This window comes from Carassius carassius, chromosome 14 (genome assembly GCF_963082965.1).
Source record: "Carassius carassius chromosome 14, fCarCar2.1, whole genome shotgun sequence".
In the NCBI taxonomy this organism is placed as follows: Eukaryota; Metazoa; Chordata; class Actinopteri; order Cypriniformes; family Cyprinidae; genus Carassius; species Carassius carassius.
In genome coordinates this window covers 29500645-29515743 of record NC_081768.1, presented here as the reverse complement: position 1 = coordinate 29515743, position 15099 = coordinate 29500645, and the positions used below count along the sequence as shown (strand labels likewise).

General features: G+C 38.9%; 1 protein-coding gene across 1 annotated transcript in view; it reads left to right on the top strand.

The window, feature by feature from the left end:
- Positions 1 to 14875, top strand: part of LOC132157463 (collagen alpha-1(XXI) chain-like) — a 124998-nt gene extending 110123 nt beyond the window's left edge. Inside the window, exons 28-29 of the mRNA XM_059566822.1 lie at positions 11081 to 11158; positions 14023 to 14875. Coding sequence (XP_059422805.1) covers positions 11081 to 11158; positions 14023 to 14210 — 266 coding nt within the window. The 3' untranslated portion in view covers positions 14211 to 14875. The remainder of the gene's footprint in view (positions 1 to 11080; positions 11159 to 14022) is intronic.
- Positions 14876 to 15099: the final 224 nt, after the last annotated feature.

Here is a 15099-nt window from a genome sequence, read left to right as displayed (position 1 = left end):
AATTCTTTACTTCATGGTACATTTGTCAATTCAAGTCACCCTAATTTATATAGTGCTTTAAACAAAAAGGATTGTGTCAAAGCAACTGAGCACCATTAATTAGGAAAACAGTGTGTCAGTAATGCAAAATGACAGTTAAAGGCAATTTATCATTGAATTTAGTGATGTCATCATTCAGCTCAGTTCAGTTTAAATAGTACCTGTGTAATCATTTGCAATCAAGTCAACGTTATCGCTGTAAATAAAGTGTCCCCAACTAAGCAAGCCAGAGGCAACAGCGGCAAGGAACCAAAACTCCATCGGTGACAGAATGGTCAGATTGTGCAGAAGAATCATCTGTTAAGGTCTTTACATGGGGGGTCTTTCTCTGGGGCTCATTTAGTTGTCCTGGTCTCTGCTGTCTTTCAGGGCTGTAGAGGTCCTTATTAGGTGCTGATCCACACTGGATCCGGGTGACTGCAGTGACCCTCTGATCTGGATATAGACTATATCTGGTGGCTACGGTGCCCTCTGAATAAGAGACTAATATTAGTGTAGATGCCATTCTTCTAACGATGTAGCAAGTACATCGGGTGTTATGGGAAGTGTTCCCGGTTCCGGTTTACTTAATTAATGCAGCCTAAAAATCCTTTAACGGATTTGGATATTAGAAGCGCATTAGTGTGTTATGTGTAAGCCAGGTTAAAGAGATAGGTCTTTAATCTAGATTTATACTGCAAGAGTGTGTCTGCCTCCCGAACAATGTTAGGTTGGTTATTCCAGAGTTTAGGTGCTAAATAGGAAAAGGATCTGCAACCCGCAGTTGATTTTGATATTCTAGGTATTATCAAATTGCCAGAGTTTTGAGAACGCAGCGGACGTGGAGGACTATAATGTAACAAGAGCTCATTCAAATACTGAGGTGCTAAACCATTCAGGGCTTTATAAATAATAAGCAAGATTTTAAAATCTATACGATGTTTGATAGGGAGCCAGTGCAGTGTTGACAGAACCGGGCTGATATGGTCATACTTCCTGGTTCTAGTAAGAACTCTTGCTGCTGCATTTTGGACTAGCTGGAGTTTGTTTACTAAGCGTGCAGAACAACCACCCAATAAAGCATTTCAATAATATAACCTTGAGGTCATAAACACATGATTAACATTTTTGCATTTGACATTGGGAGCATAGGTAGTAATTTAGATATATTTTTGAGATGGAAAAATTCAGTTTTACAAATGCTAGAAACATGGCTTTCTAAGGAAAGTTTGCTATCAAATAGCACACCTAGGTTCCTAACTGATGACAAAGAACTGACAGAGCAGCCATCAAGTCTTAGACAGCATTCTAGGTTATTACATGCAAAGATTTTAGGTCCTATAATTAACACGTCTGTTTTTTTTTTTGTTTTTTTTTCAGAATTTAGCAGTAAGAAATTACTTGTCATCCAGTTTTTTATATTGACTATGCATTCCGTTAGTTTTTAAAATTGGTATGTTTTGCCGGCCATGAAGAAATATAGAGCTGAGTATCATCAGCATAACAGTGAAAGCTAACACTGTGTTTCCTGATGATATCTCCCAAGGGTAACATGTAAAGCGTGAAGAGTAACAGCTCTAGTACTGAGCCTTGAGGTAGTACATACTGCACTTGTGATCCATATGATACCTCTTCATTCACTGCTACGAATTGATGGTGGTCATATAAGTACAATTTAAACCATGCTAACGCACTTCCATTAATGCCAACAAAGGTCATTTGTAACTCTAAGGAGAGCAGTCTCAGTACTATGATGCGGAATAAATCCTGACTGGAAATCCTCACAGATAGCATTTTTCTCTAAGAAGGAATATAGTTTTGAGGATACTACCTTTTCTAGTATCTTAGACAGAAAAGGGAGATTTGAGATCGGTCTATAATTAACTAGTTTGATGAGAGGCATAATAACAGCCAGTTTGAAGGTTTTGGGGACATATCCTAATGACAAAGAGGAATTAATAATAGTCAGAAGAGGATTTATGACTTCTGGAAGCACCTCTTTTAGGAACTTAGATGGAATAGGGTCTAACATATATGTTGTTGGTTTAGATAATTTAACAAGTTAATACAATTCTTCCTCTCCTATAGTCAGGGTGCGATTTGTGAAAAAAAGAGGGGGGGGGGTACTTTGAAACATTTTAATTCATAAAAATAAATAATGAGAACATGAACTGTATAACGTCATGCACTAATTAGCATATTTATGACGTAAGTGCGTCGTATTGTATTGCCTCCCTATGCTTACATACTGCAATTTAATTTAGCCATTTAATTTAATTCTCAATAAAACTATTTTTTATTATACTATATTTTAATGATTCTGTTGTCAGACAACGGAATGAATATTACAATGACTGAAACGCGGTCCATTAAGACTACACAACCAGCTCTCAAACATTAATCTGCACTAATGAAATCAAATACACATACGATAAAGTCAGTGGTTGTTCTGTGACTGATGTCGGCTATACTTGCTTGTAAAATAGAGTTAGAAGCAACAGAATATCTTTTTTTTTTACCTGAAAGTGCTGCTCTTCTCTGCGCTCGCTGAACACAGTAGATGCAGAGAGAGAGGCTCGCGCTAGGAAAGAGAGACCTCGTACTCGTGCGGCTGCACCAGAGACTCTCAGAAACTAAATAATGATTGTCCAAAAAGACTTGTAGACAAGATTTGTCGCTAGTCGCTTTTTTGGACAAAAAGGCGCTAAATCTAGTGACAAAGTGGCCAAGTTGGCAACTCCACTACCCAGCAGACCGGCTTCAACCATCTCGCAAGTGTTGATAGGCTATTACTCGTGAGGTGTAACCAATCAGATAGCGCCGTGTCCGGGACATTGAGCAAGTCTGCAGAGTGGTGAATACAGAGAGGCTGCGGGCAGAGCCAGCCAAAGTTTAAAATAAAATTGACTTTAATCAAACCACGGATCCGTGATTAGTTTTGTGATCTGTCTCGCCACTAGTGTAATAGCACTGATCACTTTGAGGGGTGGATAAATTTATCCCCACCGGGGATAAAAATAATTAAGCAGAGGCAGGGATACATTGACCAGAAAGGGGGAAATCCCACGCACCCCCCCCCCGGCAAATCGCACCCTGCCTATAGTAGAGAATGGGTGGAACTGTTCCTCAGGGGATATCTAGTGCACTGTCTGATGCAATACTTTAGCTGACAGCTGCATGGTTACAATTTTATCTGTAATAGTATCGATCTTAGAAGTAAAGTAGTTCATAAAGTAACTACTGCTGTGATGTTAGGAAATGTCAACACTTGCTGATGCTTTATTATTCTTAACAACTGTATTGAATAAATACAGAGACGAACAGTAATCAGATCTAGCAGTTTTTAATGATTTTCTGTAGGATAGATTACTTTCCCACCAAGCAATATGAAATACCTCTAGTTTTGTTTTACTCCAGCTGCGCTCCATCTTCCGGGCTGCTCTCTTTAGGGTGCGAGTATGCTCATTATACCATGGTGTCAGACTGTTTTTCTTAACCTTCCTTAAGCGTAAAGAAGCAACTGTATTTAAAATGCTAGAAAAGAGAGAGTCCATAGTTTCTTTTACATCATCAAGTTGTTCTGAGGTTTTGGATATGCTAAGGAATTGGGATACATCAGGAAGATTACTTACAAAGCAGTCTTTTGTGGTAGATGTGATGGTTCTACCTGTCAGGACGCTGGTTTGATCATCAGGCCTTCTGTTGTGTTATGTCTTAAGTGGTTAATTCCACTCACTCTACCTTCACAGCTGCACCTTATTCTAACTAGTGTTCCAGCTCTCCTCACACACACCTGTCTCTCAATTTCACATTGATTTTCTTCAATACTTATGCTTCTCTCTTTCTGTGCATCTCTGTCAGTGTGTCTTGGCTACCATCCGTTTCACTACTGCCCTACTGTGCCTAGTTTTCATGCCCTGTTTGTTTATTTAATCTTGTTTTTTTCTTTTTGGTGTACCCAGTTCCCGTACGCAGTTCAGTTTTGGATTCCTTACCTGGTTGCTGATTGTCAGCATTTGTTTTGGACTATTGCCTTTGTTTTTGTTCAATAAATTTGCCAAACTGCGAATCTGCTCTTGGGTTCCTTTTTCTCCAAGCAACCCTAACACTACCATAATTGTGACAAAATGTAGAATTTAGAGTTTTAGCTATGTGAAGTTTGCACAAAACTAAATAATGATCTGAGATATAATTTCCTGGCTGCATAATTTCAACACTATCAACATCAATTCCATGTAACAGTATCAAATCTAGAGTATGATTTTGACAATGAGTAGATCCTGAGACGTGTTGTCTAATCCCAATAGAGTCCAGAATGTCAATAAATGCTGATCCCAATGCATCTTTTTCATTATCAACATGGATATTAAAATCACCAAGAACTTTATCTGCAGCCAGCACTAATTCGGATGTAAAATCAGCAAACTCTTTACTAAAGTCTATATTGTACAAACATCACAGGGGATTTATCAAAAACATTTGTTTCTCTGGATAATGTTATATGAAGCACCATTACTTCAAATGTGTTATAACTGAAGCCCGCCCTCTGAGAAATACTGAAAACATTGTTATAAATTGAAGCAACACCTCCCCCTTTACCCTTTGGATGCGGCTCATGTTTATAACAGTAAGGTTTCTGTCAAACAGAGCACAACTAGATTATAATCCGTGATAATATAATTTACAAAAAGTGTTTTCATAGAAAGGGATCTGATATTCAATTTATTTGTTGAACCTTAATTAAATTGTTACTGTTAAATTGGTTTAGAGGTTTTTTTTTTTTTCTAGTTCGAGGAACAGACACAGTCTCTATAGTGTGATATCTTGGTGAAAGAGTCTCTATGTGCTGAGAATTAACTGATTTCTGTGACGTGAGGCGGTCGGTTTAGCCAGTCTGTCTGCTTCCTGACCTGTGCCCCAGTTAGTAAAGTACAAACTCTAAGACTTTGTGCCATATTGCTAGAAAAAAGAGTGGCAGCACCCCAGGAGGAATGAAGACCATCTCTTTTCAGGTCAGGTCTGTCCCAAAAGCTCGTCCAATTGTCTATGAAACCTGTTATTCTGCGGGCACCACTCAGACATCCAGCCATTGAGTGATGGCAATCTGCTATGCGTCTCATCACCACGGTAAGCAGGGAGGGGACCAGAGCATATTACAGTGTCTGACATTGTGCTTGCAAGTTCACACACCTCTTTAATGTTATTTTTAGTGATTTCCGACTGGCGAAGTCGAACATCATTAGCGTTTGCGTAAATAAAAATCATACTGTATTTACGTTAAGCATTAGCCAGCACATTTAAATTTGCCAAGATGTCAGGCACTCTGGCTCCCAGTAAACATTGGGCTATGGTGGCTGGCAGGGGCGTAGATTACGCGGGGGAAGCAGGGGACGTGCCCCCCCCCCCCACTTTTAATATCAGGGAAATTCGTCCCCCGAACTTTTTCAGTCAAATGTGTTCGCATAGAGGTTTTCAAGAGCTGGTGTGAATACATAAAGATTTAAACAGCATAGTCTGTGCATGACCTGATATTTTATTCGGACCCATAAGGTGAGATGAACTTCACGTAGCGCTAAACACTCATGCAGTGTATGTTTCATTTATCCTCGAAGCTGGAGCGCGCTCTCGTGCAGAAAGTCATAACAGGAAACTCCTAATGTGGGCAACAGCATCCAGCTATCACTGTATGAAAACAGTTGTTTTGACAGATGAACTGAAACTTATGGAAACACAAAGAAATTAATATTGGGACAATATATGGTTTTTCAAGTCATCTCCAGCAGGTGATAAATACAGTATATGAACAAAACAGTGCTAATTGACATAGATTTATTACAGTATAGGAACTATTATGCCTTATTATGTGATAAATAAGTGTTAGTATATAAAAAATCATCATTATTTTTTATTGTCCAGCAGTTATTGATTTCTAAGCCAATTAAAAGCTAGAAATTAGAGATGAATTAAAGTTGCCTATAATATCCACTACCAGTCAAGTCTCTTCTGTTCACCAAGCTTCCATTTATTCGATCCAAAGTATAGCAAAACAGTAAACAGAAATATTTTTACTAGACTATTGAAAATAACTGTTTTCTATTTGAGATTGAGATTTTAAAGCTTGCTAAATAAAAAATATTAATTTCTATAATTTTCCAAAAAATTTTTTTTTGAATGATATACTGTATAATGTTGGAAAGGCTTTTTATTTCACATAAAAGCTGATCTTTGGATCCTTCTATTCATCAAAGAATGCTGAAAAAAATGTACTCATGTTTTAAATATTGATAATCAGCAAATCAGAATATTAGAACGATTTGATTTCTTAAGGATGTGACACTTAAGACTGGAGTAATGATGCTGAAAATTCACCTTTGATCACAGGAATAAATAACATTTTTAAATATATTCAAATAGAAAATAGTTATTTTAAATAGTAAAAATATTTCAGAATATTACTGCTTTTGCTGTATTTCGGATCAAATAAATGCAGGCTTGGTGAGCAGAAGAGACTTCTTTAAAAAAAAATATATATATATATATATATATATATATATATATATATATATATATATATATCCCTCACTTCTGAAAAGATTGCTACACCCCTGGTGGCTGGTGTCTCTATTTTCACGTTCCATATAATAGAATCACCAATAACTAGAGCACTTTCATCAGGTTTCTCATTGGGTACATCACTAATTGGGGAGACCCTGTTTAATGTTTTGATCGGAACAGAAGAGCAGTGTTTTGACCCGCGAGTATGCCGCATCACAGTCACCCAGTTACCCTGCTGCAGAGGCACTGTTACCAGAACCGAACAATATACAGGACTCCCTGAGCTAGTCGCATCCAAAGCCGTATCTTTGTATGGGTGTCTCTAATTCTAAAACCCTCTCTGTCAGCCTATCTATTTCCCTGCATTTATCACATGTGAATCCCTCATCGCCGACAGAGAGAGATAAACTATACATGTGGCAAGAGGTGCAAATAACAATAGCAGGAGAAGCCATTACTCACCGTGCTTGATGAAAAATTCTTACCACAGTTGTTTGATGAACCTGTGAAAACCCGGAGCGAGAGATTAGCGAGAGAGAGGAGAGGAGAAAAAAGAAAAGAAAACTATTAACTATATGAGCAGAAAATAATTAACTATATGAGCAGATATAGCAATTTCTGGATGTACTGTAACTGGCATACATAGTTAAATTTTTTCTATTTTTCTTATTTATTTGTATTATTCTAGCAATCAAATAAATCACTTATATGATGTCTAAGATTCTGTCTGTTGTTTTAAAATTGAAAAACTATGCAGTGGTATGTTTAATGACAAAAAAATGTTTCTAGAACCCTTCAATACAGTTAGTAAATATTTTTTATATTTGTGTGGCGGGGGTGGACTAGACATAGTATGAGGAAAATGGTTGCAGGAATATCTCATTTTTCATGGCATCTTCTTCAGATTTGAAATAGAAACTCATGAGACGTAACTTTCAACCCATTACTTTTCTAGATTGCTCCAGGACTGATTTCATGTATTTATTTATATATATATAAAATCAGTGTGGTACAATTTTTTTTCAAGGCACTTCAGTGTCTATAACTTTTAATCTTTTTGAGCATTAACAACTCTGGATGATGAAAAGTAAAGCCCAAAGGTCTTCTTTCCAAAGATTATGTAACAAGTCAAGTCACCTTTATTTAAATAGCGCTTTAAACAAAATACATTGCGTCAAACACACACAGTAACACACTGAAGAAAGGAACTGTTGCGATTTTAAGTTAGGTAGGCCACTTTCAGCTGTGAGTCCCATAATAGGGGCCTGGTTAACAGGTTAAAAGCCTCAGCTTTTTCAGAAAATCTATAGTTCCTCTGCTCTGGCAGTGAGGGATCTGAATGCTCCTCACTGCTTATCAAGCAGAGCACATGGAGGAAATGGAGAGGCAAATTGAAGCTGTCTGGGAAGATATCTGCATTATTGCTGATCTCAACCTGAGAACCTGCAGCGGCACAATCCAGATCTATAGCCGCAGCATGGGCTTGGTAGTGGTGGGAGAGCGAGATCTCTGGCTGGGACTTTCAGGACTATCTGACATAGAGAAAATTGATTTCCTTGATGGCCCATTTGAGCCCAAAGCACTTTTCAGAGCATTAGTCACTGCTATTCAACTGTGGTGTAATCTGAGGAAGCAGGAGTCATTTTAAGTTGTAGAGGAAGATATATCCTATTTACTAAGGAAAAGAGGAATCTGAATTGTGCCGCGGGAGTACAGCCAGCACTGCTTTTACTCCCGGTACTTTGTAATTCCCAAGAGAGGGGGAGTTCTCCATCCCATTCTGGATTAGCAGAACCTCAACAGACACTTCAGAAAATACAAGTTTAAAATGCCCACATTCAAAGTGCTGTCACATTTTATTTGTGAGAAAAACTGTTTCACCTCAGTCAATCTGGAAGACGCATATTTCAATATAGAAATCTACCCAGCACACAGGAAATTCCTCAGGTTTGGGAACAGCCTACGAGTTTATGACTGTTCGGTTCAGGCTCTCATTAACTCCAAGAACGTTCAGCAAGTGTATAGAAGCGGCTCTATCACCGCTGAGAACAGCAGGTCTCAATGTCAGCTTATTTGCACAATCTACCTCTCTGCGCTCCATCACGGCAGCAAGCAGAGATTTCTGTTTGTCATGAGTTGCATGAGCATGTCACCTCTAGCCTGTAATCAAGTGGATTTATTGGCTTTTCATCCGCCGCTCTTTTTGTCAACAAGAGTAGAGCAGCTTCACTGTTTGTGCCCTGTTAGTGCGTTGCATTGCTATGTAAACAGAATGAAAGTGCTGCGGAGGAGTAATCAGTTTTTTTTTCAACCTACTTCTCCTCAGCGCCTATCTTAAAGGGTAGTTGAAGCTATTATGTAGGGTTATAATAGCATGGGTCTTAGTCCTCCGGAAGTGCTTGAGGGCTCACAGTACCTGAGGCATGTCCACCTCATGGGCGTTGTTTGAGGGCATTTCAATTCAAGACTTTTGTGCAGTGGTGAGCTGGGCATCGCCACACATTTTTGTCAGATTATATAGGATGGATGTTACTGAGCCATCGTTGGCTTATTCAGTCCTAAGCAAAGTCTCTTTAAGACAAGTGATGTCACTCGGCAGCCATCTTTGAAACACCTCTCGGGCATCCAAGTGCAGCTTCTATCTCTTTGAATGGGGAAACATCAAAGCTTGGGATTAAATTTCATATTTGAAATCACCAAAAAAGTCTGAGAACAACTGTGTAATAAATGTTGAACTTTTGCTAAAATAGGATTATAAAAAGCTTATTTCTCAGGCTAGATCAGCCAGTGCGCATGCACAGTCCTAAGAGCATGTCTAAGAACACTGACTGTTTATATATGGTTCTAAAAGCAGCTGCAGTGACTCTCATTCAGAAGGCGGTGCTTCCTGCGATTGAGCGGTCATATTGAGCATTGCATTTTTCCCCATTCAAAACTATTGAAGTGACATGTCTTGTGTAATCTATAGTCTTTCACTGTCATGATTGGTCTGTCAACTGACACACATGGTGTAATTGCTGCTTCCAGGATTTGTTATGCCTGAGGCGATACCCATAGTGAGATACCTCACTTATGTTATCAGAGAACCGGGGTATGAAGTGATGTTGGTGCCAAACCAGGAGGGGGATCTAATTGACTGGGAGTCTGAAATGGAGATCTAACTGCCCCCTCTCCTCTCTCCGTCGTCTTCGCTTGACCTGTTCAGCCCTCTTCGTACTTTGTTCCCTCGTCCAGCCCTGAGGGGGCTTCCGTCCTCCAGTGCCTGCTCCTAGAAAGTGCCCTCCAGTGCCTGCTCCTCAAAAATGCACAACCGCCCTCCAACCCCCTCCAGCCTCCTCCACCGCTGTCATCTGGCAGCCCCTCTGTTCGCGCTCAGCACACCATAATTGTGGTGCTAGCCATTGCGGACTGCCATCCTCCAGTGTTGCCCTGGTCAGAGTTTTCCTCACCTCTGCCTCCAGCCTCTGAGGCCTAGACTCTGCCCTGGCCCACATACCCAGTGGCTCCACCTCAGCTCCGTTCTCCCTTGCCTCCACTGTCAACCATTGATCCATCAGCTCCACCGGGCTCCCTTATCCCTCAAGCCCCCTGAAGTCAGCAGCCTTTCCTCCTCCATGGCTCCTCCCTCCGTCGGCTCCACCATGGGTCAACATCATGGCTGTTGCCTGGGTCCAGCTGGACTACTCCTGCTCCAAGCTCCTCTTGTCTCCTCCCTGGCTCCTCCCTCCATCGTCTTCTCCTTGGACTTTTTCTGTCGGCCCCCTCCCGGATATCCATCCTCCTCCTGAGTCTTCTCCCTAGTTCCCACCCACTCCCCTCCCCATGTTGTTTCTACAGTGTGAGGACGCATCTTCCGGGAGGGGGGAATAATGTCACGCCCCTGGACTCATTATATTGTGTTTCCCCTTCACATGTGTTCCATGGCTCTGTTAATTAGTTATTATATGCACGTGTGATTCCCCAATTATCCTGTCTTTATAATCACTAGTCTTTTCAGTTTGTGTTTGTTGGTTCTTGGATGTATTCCTTGTGCTCTATGTTTCCCAATTGGATTATTTAAGACTCATTTCATGAAATCCTTGGCTCCTGGCTCCTTGACTCCTCGTGTAGTGTGACAAGTTTATGCTAAACACATGAGAAGCATTGAGATAATGCAATATCAGTAAGCACTGTCATTTAGATTCAGATGTGATTAAGTTTCTCAGTGGATATTTAAGTTTGCCAAACACTGAAGGTGATTTGCTCTGACATTTTAATACATAATGTGTGAGAAAAACATAGGCTTGACAAGTTAGAATGGGATTTAAAACAAATTTCTCAAACTAATCCCATCCGAGTAAGAGTTGTCAAATTAGTTTTCCACAGTAGCTTAAGTAAACCGAATGTATATAGCTCAGTGAAATAACAAAGTGAATAACAAAGTGAAATCTGTATCAGTATAGATTTAAATGTACATCATTTGTTTTGAACACATGGATTTGTAATTTTTTTTTCTGGCTATATTTAGGTGATCCAGGAGAAAAGGGTGATAAAGGAAATCAAGGACGCTCACAAATTGGAGACCCAGGTCTTCCAGGATCACCAGGTGAGCAAATGCAGCACCACTACTAACATATACATTGTGTATTTTATTTTTGTCCTGTGGTTTGTTTTCAATAAATATATTTTTCCATGGAAATTTCCCACTCTTTCTGGCCATAGCTGCCATAAAATAAGCAATTGCACTTCTCTCTACTCTTGCTGTCAGGTCTAATATATTTGACTTGCCATCTCTCAGTGGGTTTCTCTTTGCAAAGGAAGGTTACAGTCTTCATAACATCAAGCTAATTTGATTAATACAAAGTTCTGTCATGAACTCGAGACGCCACAGGCAGATAGCTTCTAATTATATATAATTACATCATTATTCACATGGCGCAGCTGACTGGTTTATTTTCACATCCACATCCAATGAGGTCCCATAGGAAAGATAAATCAAAAGTGGGATCTCTTTAACATCTCAAATATTTCAGAAATGAGGTTACTTTAAGATGAAATGGAGATTTTTGTTTGAGTCTCCTGCTTCTCAAACTTGTCTTCTGAGACAAAAACTCAAAAAATCTCTCAATGGTCTCCTGTAAAGCTTTAAAAGAGATCTCAACAACGTCACACGTTGTTCTTTGACATTTCCACTTAGCTAGAGACTCTGGCTCTCTCACATTTGTCTCTTTAAAAGCTTTAAAAAGATCTCAACAGCATTGCACACTGTGCACAAATATTTCTCCTAGTCTTAAGACTCTGGTGGTCTTGCATTTGTCTCCTACACAGTTTCAAACAAGATCTCAACAGCATCGCACATTGTGCTCAGATAATTCTCCTTAGCTATAGACTTTGGATCTCTCACTTTTGTCTCTTTTAAAGCTTAGAAGATATCTCAACAACATCCCACACTTTGCTCAGATATTTCTCCTTAGCTAAAGAATTTTGTGTTCTCATATTTATCCCCTTTAAAGCTTTAGAAGAGATCTCAAATACATCACACACTGTGCTCAGATTTTTTTTCTTAGCTTAAGACTCTTGTGGTCTCACATTTGTCTTCTCCAAAGTTTCAAAGATGATCTCAATAGCACTGCACACTGTGCTCAGATATTTCTCCTTAGCTAAAGACTCTTGTGGTCTCTTATTTGTCCCATTTAAAGCTTTAGAAGAGATCTTAACAACATCACACACTGTGCTCAGATTTTTCACCTTAGCTAGAGACTCTGGATATCTCACATTTGTCTCCTCAAAAGTTTAGGAGGTCTCAACAAAATCACAAACTATTTTTTTTTTTTAGCTATATAATCCGGGGGTCTCGTATTTGTCTCCTTTAGAAGAGATCTCAAAAACTTTCCAAAGTGTGCATCAAGTCAAGTACTTGAATGACACTAAATAAATGGGGGAAATCATAAATTCAAAGTTAAAGGCCATATTGAGAGAGAAATTATGCAGAAATAATGATAATGTTACTTTTTATAGGACAATGTTTATGCACTTAGGCACATAATTTGTTTTTGGAAATAGTAATGTACCAGATGCCTTAATCAAAGGTCTCTTCTAAAGCATTAAAGAAGACCGTTGTGAGAGTGTTGACTTGAGACTTGAGAAAAAGTTTCCATTCGATCTTAAGGTAACCTCATTTATGTCTAGGAGAAATATTTAAAATGGATCTCTTTTTCAAATCAAATTAGTAACCCTTGATATTCTGAAATGTTTAATGCTATTTAAATGATAGTTTTAGTATTTACAATATTAGTCAAAGTTTAGCGTTTCTCCTAAAATAAAACTTAATACATCTGAAGACAAAGCTTATATCTCAATGAGACATAAGATAATCACCCCTTAGTATCCTGAGCATAGAGTAACTTTTTTAAGAGCCATAGCCTTGTGGGCATCGCATCGATGTGAATGCACAACTGCATCTCAGACAACATGGGTTCGAATCCCAGCTAAAGGTACTTTCCTGCTCCTGTCCAATTGTTTCCTGTCTCTGCTCCTACTGTCATACCATTGCAATACAAAAGCAATCTCTGAGCAGTAAAGCATTTTTAAAAGATTACAGCAAGACAATAAAGAGATCTTCCATGTTTCTCACACATTTCTCACATTGTTTTATTCCTTTCTTTCAGAAATTTCTCATGTCTCAGTTTTGTCTACTTTTATTTTTTCTTAAGGATTTTTTGGAGAAACATCTGAGACACTGCTGAGACTAAAATGAGAAATACATGAGAATCACATATAAGTCTCCTGAGGTTAGAAAGAGCAACCACTGAGCAATAATATATTCCTATAATAGAGTCTTGATATAGACATTGCAGCAAGACAATAAACATATATTCTATGTTTCTTCTAACACATTCTCTATTTTGAACCTTTTTTTATCTCAGATATTTCTTGTGTCTCATTTGTGTCTACTTCCAATTTCTCCTAAGAAATTTTAGGAGAAACATATGAAATGCTGTTGATACTAAAAGGAGAGATATATTAGATTCTCATCTAAGTCTCCTGAGCTTAGGAAATCAACCACTGAGAAATATTTCCCTATGGGGTTGCTGCCTGACATAATAAACCTTGATAAATGTCTTCTGTAGCAGTTGCAGTGCACTTCAGAAACCCTCCACCTTCCCCAGCTCCACCTGTACAGATCTACTATATGGGGGTTATTTCATATGTTATACAGTATGTGTAGCAGCATTATTTCCTGCATGCTCACAGCAGCATGTCTGTGGATGTATTGGCAGCATCAAGTCTTGGTTAGGTCTTGGCAGCAGCAGTGTAGCAGATCTATTCCACCAAGACCAAACCTCAACATTGCCATGTATATTAACATGCTAAACTCTCAGAGAGATGTTAGGACAGACATGATGAGACATATTTAATAATTAATGAAGTCAAGTAATATAGGCAATCAAATGTTTTCTAATGTTTTAGGTCCAATGGGTCCACCAGGAGTTGGAAAACCAGGTCCCCCAGGTAAGCCAGGCCCACCTGGTCACAATGGCGAGGAGGGGAAGAGGGGGCACCCCGGCGAGCCCGGGCAGCCAGGCGTGTGCCATCCTTCCATGTGCTATGGCGCAATGTTGCGAAGAGATCCTTTCAGTAAAGGGCCAAACTATTGACACAGCTTTGGCTGAAATGCAGACAGTCTGGATGCGGTGCTGCTCAGTGAATGAAAGGAAACAATAACAGCAAATCTTTCCAATCTCAGGATGATCATATTTGTCAAGAGTGTCTCACACTCATGGACACATGAAGTACCTCTTAAAGTGTAAATAATATGATGTTGCCTACATTAACACCACCGATTGTCCAAGACTCAATGTCTTTCTGTGTCATAAGCTGAGATGTGCCGTGATTTATTCACGCTGTTTGTCATGAGGCATGTGAAAAGCATCCTGCGTGAGGAGCTCTGCAACACTAGCAGTGGAAATTCTACCAAGACATCGACTCCTTCTTCCTCACTCTCTTGCTCCCCCAAGTGGCATTCAATCATCACCAGCCAATCATCTCATTGTAGTTATGAAGCTAGATTTACTGTCCATTTTGCATTTGAGTTTTTAGTCCGATGTTTCTTTTACTGCTTGCCAGCTTTTAATGGGAGGAGTGGGAGTTTGTCTGCAATGCATCATGTTTTCTTTCCTATATTGACGTCTCTCAGATATCTATAATAATTATTGTCCCTTTAGGTAGTGCTTACTTGGGTTCCAACATCTTTTGACCAATGAATTTCCATGATTTGTTTTTGTTTTTCAGGCATTTGTGATTACAGAAACATTAAAGAAAATTATAATAATACATAAATAAAAAAGTAAAAAATTTAAAAATAGAAATCCTAAAATTGTTAATTATATCCTGTAATATTTTAGAGAATATATATATATATATTCAGTGTAGAAATGTGTATGATTTTATTCATACCCATGCCTTATTAAATCACAGTTTATGATTCTCTGACATTTCAAGTTTTCCATAGACGTGGGAACTCCTTATTACACATCAGATTTCAAA